The sequence below is a fragment of the Nuphar pumila genome, chromosome 3, assembly GCF_984573655.1.
Source record: "Nuphar pumila chromosome 3, dmNupPumi1.hap1.1, whole genome shotgun sequence".
Classification (NCBI taxonomy): domain Eukaryota; kingdom Viridiplantae; phylum Streptophyta; class Magnoliopsida; order Nymphaeales; family Nymphaeaceae; genus Nuphar; species Nuphar pumila.
In genome coordinates, this window is record NC_143251.1 from 20,977,872 (window position 1) to 20,991,636 (window position 13,765).

Sequence of the window (13,765 nt, forward strand, 5' to 3'; positions counted from 1 at the left end):
TTGTACAAATGAGAGATTTTTAAGAAAACCTTTATGCAAATTTATCAAAATGTCGTCGGGAGCGAAACGTCAGCGGAAGAGTCTCATCTTGATACCAACACGTCATCGTGCCATCACCCTTCTCGTAAACCTAATCATCACCTGTACCCATAAAATGAGTCAGTTTCGTAAAAAACTGGTAGGTGCACAAGTAAGACAATAAATAACAAAAGTTAAGCAAATGCATCTTATTTAAGGGATTTTAACAAAGAATAAGCTAACGAAGCAGCAAGTAAACTATCTCTAGCATGAACAAAAGATTATGCAAATGAATTATACAGACTTGAGGAAGCCTGCATAAAAATATATGTAGATTTGAAAAAGTTTGCATAAAATATGTGCGAACTTTCTCAGGTCAGAATAAAATATATGCAAACTTAAGGAAGTCCGCATAAAAATATATGCGAACTTGAGGAAGTTCGCATAAAATATGCGTGGACTTCCTTAAATCTGCATAAAATATATACAGATTTGAGCAAGTCCGCATAAAAATATATGTGGAATTGATGAAGTCCGCATAAAATATATGCAGACCTGAGGAATTCTGCACGTATTTTATTCTGACTTCTTTAAGTTTGTTATGCAGCCTAAATAAGTATCTCTAATATGAACAATTGAGCATGCAACCCCGTAAGTGTTCCCAATGTAAGTAATTAATTATGAAATCAAGTGAGTTATTAACTACCACAAGGTAATAGTTCATTCATCACAAGATATATGCAATTTCACGACAAATAAATACATGAATCATAAGATGTAAGCGGTTCGTAAATCTCAAGCTGTACGCAATTACTCCATAAGCAGTTCTATTAATCATAAGAGACTCGAGCCAACAAGTGTTGTGAATAGGATATTTATTGTTTCGATATTAGCTGGCCTTGCGGGTATGCACAAGACACAACACGTAGAAACAACTGAGACTAGTCCGGGGGTTTATTATGCCATGCATTTTAGATACTCCGGGTAGCTAGCTGAGTCCGCTCCTAAGGAGACGGTCAGTGACAGAGAAAGAATTCTCCAAAGGTATTCGTAGACAATGGATGCATCGTATTTTTGCAGAAGTCTATGGGATCTACTACCTAGGATAATTTTTGGTAGTCCCGTCCCCTAACTCTGATAATTGGGGACACCGAGTCATTTGCCCGATGAGTAGTTGTTAACTATCTGTCCATCGGAGTTTTGTACCAATCCATCCTCTCCCTTGTTGAACACAGCGGGTCGAATGGATGCATCAGGTGTTATTTAACTGAAGACCCATTCTATATGCTCCGGTCTTTCAACCCACTTGAGCATCTTGCCCGTGAAGGCGAACATCATCACGTGATTTCAGCAATATGCCACTGCACGTTTTGAGGTTACTATAGACTTCTCATCCTACTCATCGTAGTACAAACATGCCGTATCTATCTAAAAGTACAACCACGATGAGAGGAGTCGACTTACTTGTGAGGGTGAAAACATTACCTAAATTTTATGTTGTTTTGATGCTGTGCATAAAGTTGATTATCTATTTCTTTCTCTTAATTCAAATCTTTGGGAGCTGCATTGCATTTTTTGGCTCTTGGATTGCACATCTGGAATATTAATTTCCATGCGTGTGATGGACCTTGTGGTAAATGTTTTTTTTTGGGAAAATTTTCAAAAGCACACCTAAAGTTTTGGAAATAATAAAATACACACTTAAGTTTTTGATATGGTTAAGAACACACCTAACTTGGGTTATCATTTACCCAAGTTGAAATAATAGATTAATGTTGCTGATTTACCCTCGCAACAGATTTCCTTACTTGGAAAAGTTTTCAAAAACATGCCTAAAGTTTTGGAAATAATAAAATTCACATCTATGTTTTGGCAATTACAGGTGCACATCTAACAACAATTTTGATGGAAGTAAACCCTGTTTTTTTAATTAACCATGAAAAAGTTTAGGTGTGTTTCTAACAATGTTGAAAACTTAGATGTGTTTCTGATTAATTGTCAAAGTGTGTTTTTGAAGAATTTCTCCTTTTCACAAAGTTTCAAAACCAAAGATGCAGATGACCTTTTATACTTGAACTGTCTGAATGTGTCAAATTACTTACTCCTTGGTAAGACCTTCACAATAATACAATACAAGCCCAATATTTTACATAAATACCAATCTGCCCCAAGACTAATGCACAATGACCAGAATGCCTGTACTGTAAAATGCCAAAGTTTCCCTGCATGTCTATTTCTTGCAGGAATTGCATGCAGACATTTCTATGATGAATGTGGGATGCTAAAAATACCAAGTGTCTTTGGCTTCAAAACCATGAGGAGTTTAAAACTTTAAATCCACATATCTTCATGGTTGTCATAATTTTGTTTTAAGATCTGGAATAACTGAGATGTCTCCTTCACATTTTGGAAAGGGTGTAATGCCTTTTCTTATATGTCACATCGGACACTTCATTTAGCATGTGTATCCCATACAGTCATGAAGCAGTACTTGGACACTTCACATCAACATAGTCAAACCAGTTTCACGCACAGTCAACATTGTGTCATTAACTTTATCTATTTTCTTTAATGAAACTAGTTACTTATTTCATATTCACTTGATTCTTCTAAAATTTGTCATCAATTACATTTTCAATTTCATGGGCATGTAGGCATTAGTAGGGATGAATTTGAGAGTATTCATCGAGGCTATGGTATAGGAGAAAAAAATGATAGTGGAGAAAGGATTTTAGATTTTGGTTTGTCCTATGATATGATCTTAGCAAACACTTGGTTTAGGAAGATGGAGTCTCACCTAGTAATATTTAAAAGTGGGGTTAATACGAGTCAGATAGATTTTTTCCTACTTAGAAAGAGAGATAGGGGTTGTTGCATCGATTGTAAGGTTATACCGGGAGAAAGTGTAGCTACACAATATAGAGTCTTAATTTTAGATCTTAGAATTAGACAATGCCGCAAAAGGGATAGACATAGGATAGATCCTAGAATTAAGTGGTGGGCACTGAAAGGAGCTAAACAAGGAATGCTTGTAGAGCGGGTAGTTAAGGAAGTTGATTGGTGTCTCGAGGAGGATTCAGAATCTATGTGGAATAGGATAGCGGGTGGCATGAGAAAGGTGGCTAAGGAGGTATTGGGTGAGTCTAAAGGCGGTGCACCACTAGGTAAGGATACATCGTGGTGGAACGAGGATGTCAAATTAGCTATTAAGGTTAAAAGAGAGTGTTATAGAAATCTAAGTAAAAGTCGTGATAATGAGAATTTGGAGAAGTATATGATAGCAAAGAAGGAAGCTAAAAAAGTAGTTCGGAACGCGAGGGATAAGATATATAAGGAGGTTTATGACAAGTTGGATACCAAAGAGGGTGAGAAGGATATTTATAGGATTGCAAAAATGAGAGATAGGAAATCGAGGGATCTGGGTATGGTTAGATGTATCAAAGATGAAACGCAAAGGGTTTTAGTCAAAGATGAGGAGATTAAGGAGAGATGGAAAGATTATTTTGATAAGCTATTTAATGAAAGTCATGCTCAGGATCTTGGAGACTTTTCCATTCCTTTTCATGAGATGAATCGTGACTTCATGCGCAAGATTCAAAAGAAAGAAATTGCAGAGGCTTTGAAGAAAATGAAATCAAGAAGGGCAGTTGGCCCAGATGGTATACCTATCGAGGCTTGAAAATGCTTGGGAGAGAAAGGTTTAGAATGGTTGACAAATCTTTTTAACAAGATTTGACGGACAAATAAGATGCCTAATGAGTGGAGGAAGAGTACTTTGGTGCCTCTATATAAGAATAAGGGTGATATACAAGATTGCACAAACTATCGTGGTATAAAACTCATGAGTCATACTATAAAACTTTGGGAGAGGGTGATTGAGTCTAGGTTGAGGAAGGTTGTCATGATATCGGAGAATCAATTTGGTTTTATGCCTGGAAGATCTACTATGGAAGCTATACATCTTCTTAGACAACTTATTGAGAGAAATAGAGAGAGGAACAAAGATTTGCATATGGTTTTTATTGATTTGGAGAAGGCTTACGATAGAGTACCTAGGGACGTTCTCTGGTGGACAATGATGAAGAAAGGTGTTTCTCTCAAGTACATTAGTATAATTAAAGATATGTATGAAGGAGTAGTAACCAATGTCCGCACTTGTGGAGGGGTGACAACCAATTTTCTTATAACGGTTGGGTTACATCAAGGATCTGCTTTAAGCCCTTTCCTATTTGCTATAGTGATGGATGAGCTTACGAGATCAATTCAAGAAAATGTGCCGTGGTGTATATTGTTTGCTGATGATATTGTTTTGATTGATGAGTCTAGAGTTGGGGTTAATGCTAAGTTAGAATTATGGAGACAGACATTGGAAGCAAGAGGTTTTAAGTTGAGTAAGAGTAAGACATAATACATGGAATGTCGATTTAGTAAGCAACGAAATAGAGATGAGAGTGTAGTGAAGCTTGGTGAGCAAGAAATACCGGTGGATGATTCTTTCAAATATTTGGGATCTATCATTCAAAAGTATGGAGAAATTGATGGAGATGTAAATCATAGGATAAAGGTTGGGTGGATGAAATGGAAGAGTGCAACTGGAGTGTTGTGCGATCATAGAATGCCATTGCGGTTGGAGGGAAAGTTTTATAGGACGACTATTAGGCCCACTTTACTTTATGGTACGAAATGTTGGGCTGCCAAGAGACATCATATTCAAAAAATGAGTGTAGCTAAGATGCGTATGCTGAGATGGATGTGTGGAAATACAATAAAAGATAAGATTCAGAACGAGGAGATACGTAAGAAGGTAGGCGTTGCACCCATTGAAAATAAGATGAGAGAGAATCGTTTACGGTGGTTTGGACATATTCGACGAAGGCCTAATGATGCTCCAGTTAGAAGGATGGAGAAATGGGAAAGTATATTAGTTAAAAGAGGTCGGGGTAGGCCTAAGAAGACATGGATGGAGGTGATAGGAAAGGATATGAATGCTTTGAACCTCACCGAGGACATGGCATTGGATAGAAATGAATGGAGGAGAAGGATTCATGTGGAAGACCCAGAATGATTTTCTTTGTTGGTTCATATCGCCGACCCCAATTGTTTTGGGATGAAGGCGTAGTTATTGTTGTTGTACATTTTCAATTTCAACTTAGTTTCATTATTTGATGCTCCTAATTATAGTAATTTAAAATTGTTGTTTTATACATACATTGACACACGTACACACATCTATGTGCATGTATGACCATGTCCCCATGTCCTAATTTGTGAAAACTATTGTATCGTACTAAGCGTATCTGTGTTGTGTCCCACACGCGCACCCGCACCCGAATCCATGTGACAGCTTTTCTTTACAGTTCAGAGCAACATTACAATTTCATTGTTTTCTTTTGTTTCCTTACACTTTATTTTATTTCACTAAGCTGGGATGTGATTGACGCCTACTTAAGCTTGTATTTTTTTTTTTTTGAAAGAAAGGCAACATACTTAAGCTTGTAGATGTCTATCATATGTTACTTCTTACACTTTTCAAGTCAGTAATTTTGTAACCTCCACTTATCACCATGAGCTTTATCTGAGCTTGTTGATGATTTTCAATGTTGGTGGCTTATGTAATCTAAAGTTGGATTTTTTTGCCCTATGTGAAATGGTTTAGTGGTTAGTCCCCATGGAGTTCTGTTGCCTCGTTGATCTTCAAATTTATTCATTTCAAAATGGATCATTAGTTATTGGGGTTAGGATGGTGATATGTATTTATTATTTAATAACCTAGCTTTGTTGGATCCTGACCTCGGCTAGGTTCTCCATTATCCCATCCCCCCTACTTCATCCCATTGTGCATGACTTTTGTGAGCACAGAGGTGTGTACTTGGTGACATTACTTATCTCTTGACATTGTACATTATTTCAGGTAATATACAAGTTCACCACTTGAAAGAACTTTTGCAATTGAAAATTGATTTTTTATAACTAGCGAACCTCAACCAAGATGTTAACTGTTCTGTTGTAATTTGGTATTTTCACAGGCAACTTTTCCCAAAATTTCTAATCAGCTAGAGCTTTTTCCTGACTATTATTATTATCTTTCATTATGACAGGTGCGGGCTTACTCTGAATGGGTCATAGATGGAGAATATGATTGGCCACCAACCTGCAGCATGTGCCAGGCAGTAATAGATGCTGGGACAGATCCTCAAACTACTAGACTTGGCTGCTTGCGTATGTTCTATTGTTATACAATGAAGATGCTTCATCACTTTACATGTATTTGGCTGACTCTAGATTGCAGTTTTTGCTCACACTTCTCGTGCTCATCTCAGATATTATTCACACAAACTGCTTGGTATCCCATATACAAAGTTTTCCTCCTAATACAGCACCAGCAGGTTATGTCTGTCCGGCATGCTCTTCTCCAGTAAGATCTATAACTAGAAATATGTGCTACTCCTTTTCTGCAAATCTTTCTCCTTTAAATATCCTGGATATATATACTGTATATCCAAGTTCTCATGGGTGATTGAGTCACCTCCACAATACTGATCTTATGAAAAGTAGACTTACATGCAGCACTGTGACCGTTTTCATCCTGCATGGAGTATAAGGATACGATGTTATACGTTGTCGTAGAATAAGATGGTGCTCCATTTGTATCGTATGTAGAATTTCTCATGCTTGGAAAACACCCCTTTGTAGATACATTATCAAACTGTTTTACGGCTTTAAGATTTTCAGTGCTATTAGTTTGTTCTTCTGTGCAGAATAGGTGAGAGTATACAAAACTTACATAAAAATATGTTTAATATTTTTAGTAATGAGATGTTTTCATGACACCAAGTACGAAATTGCCAATGGCTGGGCCAGGCAGCTAAGTTGGGATGGCATAATCGTAACAAACACTTTTTTCATCCATGTATTTCCTCCAAAGATGCTCCTGGCTCAAGCCCGAAGGCTGGTACAGGTAAGCAGACAAGCCCCTTAGCTAAGAAAGAAGAGTACAACAACAACAACAACAACAACTACTACGCCTTCATCCCAAAACGATTGGGGTCGGCGATATGAACCAACAAAGAAAATCATTCTGAGTCTTCCACATGAATCCTTCTCCTCCATTCATTTCTATCCAATGCCATGTCCTCGGTGAGGTTCAAAGCATTCATATCCTTTCCTATCACCTCCATCCATGTCTTCCTAGGCCTACCCCGACCTCTTTTAACTAATATATTTTCCCATTTCTCCATCCTTCTAACTGGAGCATCATTAGGCCTTTGTCGAATATGTCCAAACCACCGTAAACGATTCTCTCTCATCTTATTTTCAATGGGTGCAACGCCTACCTTCTTACGTATCTCCTCGTTCCGAATCTTATCTTTATTGTATTTCCACACATCCATCTCAGCATACGCATCTCAGCTACACTCATTTTTTGAATATGATGTCTCTTGGCAGCCCAAAATTCCGTACAGCTAAGAAAGAAGAGTGGAAGACAATAATATATCCTTTGCTTTCCTGTACATGCCGCAAGAAAGCCTGTCCATGCCGACATAGTGCTCTCCTAGGAAGTGAAAACACTGGAAAATTCATCCGGACAACGTCTGAATCACCACAAGAAGATGTCGGACTGTGATGCCTGTTCTGGCGCACAGGGGGCACACACACATTATTTATATTCAATTATTCATAACACATGCAGTATAACTAACAAAATTTGCTTTCAGCCTTTCACAGAAAAATTGATTTTAACACACATACACACATATATGTGTATATTATATATACACATATATATGTCTGTATATATACAAAAAAATCATACTTTTCAGTCTTTCACAGAAAAAATCACAGAAGCATAGTAACACACACACACACACATATATATATAATATATTACATAATCAGTAATACTAAACATTCTTTCAGGCTTAACTGTGCACACCTTCAATATTTCACAGAAAAAATCCCAAAAGCAAAAGTAACACAAACACATAATCAATATATATAAATTTTTTTTGAACTCATAATCAATATATATAATTATCAAGCATGTTTTCATCATTTCATAGAACAAATCACAAAAACATATGCACATATATATAATTATATATAAAACAGAATACATATAATAATAATAAAAATGACTAAACTGCCTTTGTGCCTAGGTGAGGGAAGCTTAGTTGCCGACTAGGCACCTTAGTTGGCATAATTTGTACCTTTTAAGGCACCCACTTATGAATTGCAAAGCTTAGGCATTTTACTTATGCCTAGGCCGACTAGACAGACTAGTCAGTGCTTTTGACTACATAGAGACTGAGAGACGAAGAGAGGGTTGGGGCCGAGGGGGTTAGGGTTTCAACAACCCCTTGGTTTGTCATCTTTTTATTTTTTCATTAGTTATAACTAAATTGTCGGAGATGTATTAGACTCGTTGGTTGATTCAGTTATATTTTGAAACATTATCAGCCAGTTCTTGGCATTTTCCTTTGAATCAAGCTTGACCAATTCTTATGTGATCCATGACTCAGCCAAGTCTCCTGAGTTATTTGTTTGACTTGGGCGGGTTTGGGCACCCACCAAGCTATACAGATCTTTTATTTTGGTAATCTGCCGACTCGATATGACTTGGCTGAGTCACGAGTTGACTTGCCAAGAAATTCAACCATGATGTAAATGGTGCAGGTTCTTTTGGCATAAAAACAATATTCCAAGGCTGGCTCAACAGGAAATAAAAGACTGCTAAAACAGGTCAAGTTGCAGCAAAGTGGCTCCCAAATTGCCTCAAGTGTGTGTGTGTGTGCGCGCGTGCAGGTAGAAACTCCCAACATCAGTAACCTAAAGTGCCAATATCAACAGGGGTTTGAGTGTTGTAAGGCCGCCGTTTTAGTTAGGTTTGTCATTGTATTTTTATCTCCTTTTTTTGTACCTAAAAGAGGTCCTCATATTGTTAGCACCTTTTATTTTGATCTAGAAATCCCTTTCTTTTGGTTAAAGGTTTCCTTATGGTCGAAGTCTCTTACTGATAGAAAACCCTTAAGTGTGGCTGAATCATTCTTTCTCCAGCTTGAGAAATTCAAGTGACTTATTTTTTGATGTATAAGACTATTAGTCACAAATATCGTTCTCGGAAATTTCTTGGCAAGTGAATGTCTTGGGAGATTTTAAAAAAGTTTATATTAATCCCCATATATTATAATATATTATAAATACATATGTAATAAGAAAATATTATATGTTAAAAGTTACAAATGTAACCTGCTTGATAAGTGATGAGTATTAGATAACTAAGTTGGGTAGGCAAGACTTAATGAAGAGAATAACTTCAATAACAGGGTAAAGGGAATTAATTCCATATCAATGAAGAGTAGAGAGAAGGGATTCTCATTGGGCTATTTAACAGACCCCTACACTTTGCTTTTAGCATTGGAAATGACGAGTGCTGGGGTTGCCATGTAGGCACTCTTTTTCAAAAATTTTAATGTTCTAGTTACTTTTCCTTTTGGCCTTGGGAATACAAACGGCTTTCTACTGATGAAAGGTTGCCTGGTAGGCACCTTTTTCTAAAAGTGCTTTTATGGGTTGAAGAGATTTGAATGAGGGCAAAGGTACGAAACTGCCCTTGCATAAAGCATGTTTTGCTTTTAATATCGCCATAATATTACAACATATTAAAATAGCAAGATTTTGAAAATATTGTGAGAATATCAGGATTAATACATTTTCCCAATTTATCACGAAGATATTGCGAGATTTTCAAAATCTCAGTGATATTTGTGACTATGATTAGGGTGTGCCTTGGAATTTGTAATATCCTTGTTAAGAAGTCTTGCCTAGGTAGAGAATTCATTTTCACATGATCAATGCCTAAGGTTGGTGCTAGATGAGTTCTAGTCCAGTGAGGACCTAAGAAAGATCAGCTCGATGGTTGCGTTGGAAGCTAACCTCTTCATCATTTAATTGCATTTTTGTTCTTGCTTTTTCCCTATTTTGTAGACCACTTATCATCTCTTTGTACCTTCATTCATAGTCTTTCCCTTCACATTTGCCTTAGTTTAGGGGATTTATTTTTCTACTGGTTACTGGACTAACATTTGTAAAGACTAAAGAGCCTTTTGGCCAAAGAGATGCATTTTGTGAATGCAACTCCCATCAGATCATCATCATCATATCTTGTCCCATTTGCACAGTCAATCTTAGGATTCCTAAGACTTCCATCTTAAATGGGTACTGTATAATTTTCTTTTCGGGTGGTGCTATACCAAAGCTTCATCTTGTGTATTTTTTTGAAATAAAGCTAATCAATTACAAGGTTACAAGGGGTAATGAGGTATTATCTCCACAGAATAGACAGAACAACCGAGTCAAACACATTCCCTGAGACAAGCAGAAAGAACTACCCCAACATACAACCTCCATGTACTGTCCAGCTTTACAACTCCGGAGTATGGTTCATCTAGTGTATTCATTCTTTGTCATATACTTTCTTTTGCTCTAGATCTCTCTCTAACCTATGCATCTGAACTACACACTCCCTTTTATGACTTCTTTTCTTCCCACACCACCACATATCAGGGAAAGTGTTACTGTTACTTCATAAAAATGTCTTTCAGTTGAATGCATACTGGCTCACTGCACTACATATGGTCAACTTCTCCACACTTCATCCATCCATTTGATGATATCTTCATATCTTTCTGAACTTCGTGCACTAAGGCGCTACGGTGCCTTCTCTGTTGACCATAATATCTTCTTTATTAGCCTTTTCACTAAATGTGCACTCCACATATGCTATTTCACTTCTAACTCTGAGGCTTTATGCTCCTCTTTTTTCTGTTTTCATCTTTTCTAGTTTGGCTGATAAGTGCTGTATGATCTGCAACAGTGAATATATCATGGAATCTCTCCTGTTCATATGATGTTAATGTGTGATAAGTGCAGACAAATGTGGTGCTTTTAATGCTTATAATGGATGGGTTATTCAAATGGTTCCTTGTGCAGATATGGCCTCCAAAGACTATCAAAGATTCTGGATCTCGCCTTCATTTGAAATTGAAGGAAGCCATCATCCAGGTGAGTTTGAGTTATTAATATTTGATAAGTTTACATTCGTAGTCATATGTTGAATATTTCTCATGTCTGCTGTTAAAATAATGAACATTGTACTCTTTTCCTTTTTATTCATTGAAGTCCTTTTGTAAGGCAGATTTTTCTAGGCTCAGTTATTCAGCATTAACAAAGCTGCAATCTGGTTTGAATTTTTTTATTGCAATTTTTTCCCTAGCAGTGAAGCTGTTAAGATAACAGTATGGTAAACTTGAATAGTAGCAAATCATGAATATCCTTCAATGACTTTGTGGGACTTGAAAGTTTTATTGAAATTTGACAAAATAAAAGGCAAGAAGTTCTGTAGCGTTTTAAAATTTTTTTTGCCACAGTATCTACGTGAAGGTTTCATGTCACATTTCAATTTTCTACACATGATTTTCTAGCTGTGCTTTTCAGATGAATAACATGGGGAACAATAGGTTTAGCAGTTTTTTAATAACGGCCCCTTGATTTAAATGAACGCATCTATAGGAGATTGTTTGCACTCTTGTTTATATATGTATTGTTCTTTGTTAGAATTGTGGAACACCATTTGCATTTATATTATAATGCATTATGAGAGGCTAAGCATCAAAATTTGTTTTGGTGTCTCAGGAAAATTTTATGCTAACAAGGTTTTTTCCTGTTCACCTTGCAGAGTGGTCTAGAAAAGAATATTCTTGGAAACCATCTAGTTTCATTGCCCATGGCAGAATCTCGTGCTCCTCCTCCTGCATTCTCATCAGGACCACTTGTGGGTATGTCTCCTGAAGTCAAAGATGCAGGCTTACAATTGCCAGCACTGAAAGAAGAAAGGTTGACTGAAGGATATCCATTAGACTCTGGCATTAGTACTGTGAGGTTATCAGTACAAGATATTGTTGAGATTGATGGTCCTATAGGGAATCAATTTGACTCATCTCAGGAGTCAAACTTCCATAAAAGCTTAAGTCCTACTGCTGTAAGTTGATACTTATTGTCCTTACTGCTGATCATTTTTACTAGTTATTTTTACAACATTTACATATAGTCTTGTTTTCATGCATGAATATTCACACCATAATACAGCCTGGTGCCACAACAAGAAAGAGTGCTGCATACAATGTTGATCGGCATAGTTCAGAAGTTTCATATTATGCAGATGATGAAGATGAGACACGAAAGAAGTATACTCGCAGAGGTTTGGATTTTACAGCAGATTGAATTTCTTTGTAACAAAGACTTAAACTAGATAGAACATGAGTTATAAATCCTGGAATTTGAGAGCAGCAGGGGAAAGGTCCAAATGTTCAACTATTCTCCCATTTCAGTCTCTCATTTTTGTTTGTCTTTCATGAATGTAAGTGTGAAGTGAAAATCATTCCTTGGTGCTTGAGAGGGGAAAGGGAATGGCTACTGTTCAAACAATAGAGAAGAGAGAGAGGATGCACAATAAAGAAGAGAACATCATTAAGAAATGAATGAGGGCTTACAACCAATATAGGTGTAACGCCCCAAATTTCAAACTTGCGAATCATTTCAGGAAAACAAGCAAGAGACTAGAAATATATATTTCCTTCAGAGTTGGTTTATGAAATCAACGAAAGATTTTTCTTTGATAAATCATAAGGCAAGCTGACAACTCTGGGCACGTTAGCTAAAAGAACCAAAACGCACAAAAATTCGGATATCCTCAGGGAAATCCGATACAAACCCAAGCGTCCAAGACACGAGCTAAGAGCAGGAAGAAGAAGTCTTGAAGCCATCTTGCAATCGCGCCATCGCCCGTAGAGTACCTAAACATCACCTGTACCCATAGAATGTGTTAGTTTCGCGAAAAACTAGTAGGTGCACAAGAGAGACTAACAAGAAACTGAATTAAGTACATTTAATTCAGTAGGCTACGCAGTTTAAAACAGATATGCAGTTAAACAGGTAAGCAATGCAAGCAGGTGAATAGTGCAAACATGTAAGCAGTACAAGCGAATAAGGCGTGCGAGCGAGTAAGTAGTGCAAGCGAGTAAGCAGTGCAAATGCGTAAGTAGTGCAAACAGTAAGCAGTGCAACTGACCAACGCAGCATACGATCCATTTGATCGTAAGCTGTGAACTACTACGCAACAAGCTTGTCCTCGTTCCTAGAACGAGGTCTCTGCATCTAATCACCACCAGGACATAGTTTGTCACTCACTACTTCTAACCAACGCTTTGTCCTGAACAACCTTAATCTATCCTCATCTCTCAAAGTCTTATGCGGCTAACCGTCACCGGTTATGACGCACTAAGGCGTCATACCTTCTCAGAAAAGCTCACCCTTCCGTAGAAGGTCCAAAACATGATCACTAACTCAAATCGCTAACGATCTGATTCTCACACCTGAGTCAAGCATGTAATCATGCTAAAACAGAAAGCCGAAACTATGAATTCATAGTTGGCTATCACAAACAATCTCAGAAGATCGTCACAGCTCACCATAACTTTTTATGGTAAGCAAAAACACAAGATCCACGTCGGACACTAATGGACCTCTTTATTTGACCTCTATTCTACATTTACACTCAAGTACACAAATGCCCTTACAATAAAGAACAGAACATCATTAAGAAATGAATGAGGGCTTACAGCCAATATAGGGGTCGATCCTCTCCCCTTTCTCTAACAACATAATAAAAACTTGGACATTAATGGACCTC

At 37.2% G+C, this 13,765-nt stretch overlaps 1 protein-coding gene across 1 annotated transcript in view; it reads left to right on the forward strand.

The window, feature by feature from the left end:
• LOC149842232 (uncharacterized) overlaps positions 1-13,765 on the forward strand; it is a 35,771-nt gene that overhangs the window by 7,529 nt on the left and 14,477 nt on the right. The window contains exons 3-7 of the mRNA XM_089999017.1: positions 6,117-6,237; positions 6,339-6,433; positions 11,008-11,079; positions 11,753-12,055; positions 12,163-12,274. Of these exons, the coding sequence (XP_089855143.1) occupies positions 6,117-6,237; positions 6,339-6,433; positions 11,008-11,079; positions 11,753-12,055; positions 12,163-12,274 (703 nt within the window). The remainder of the gene's footprint in view (positions 1-6,116; positions 6,238-6,338; positions 6,434-11,007; positions 11,080-11,752; positions 12,056-12,162; positions 12,275-13,765) is intronic.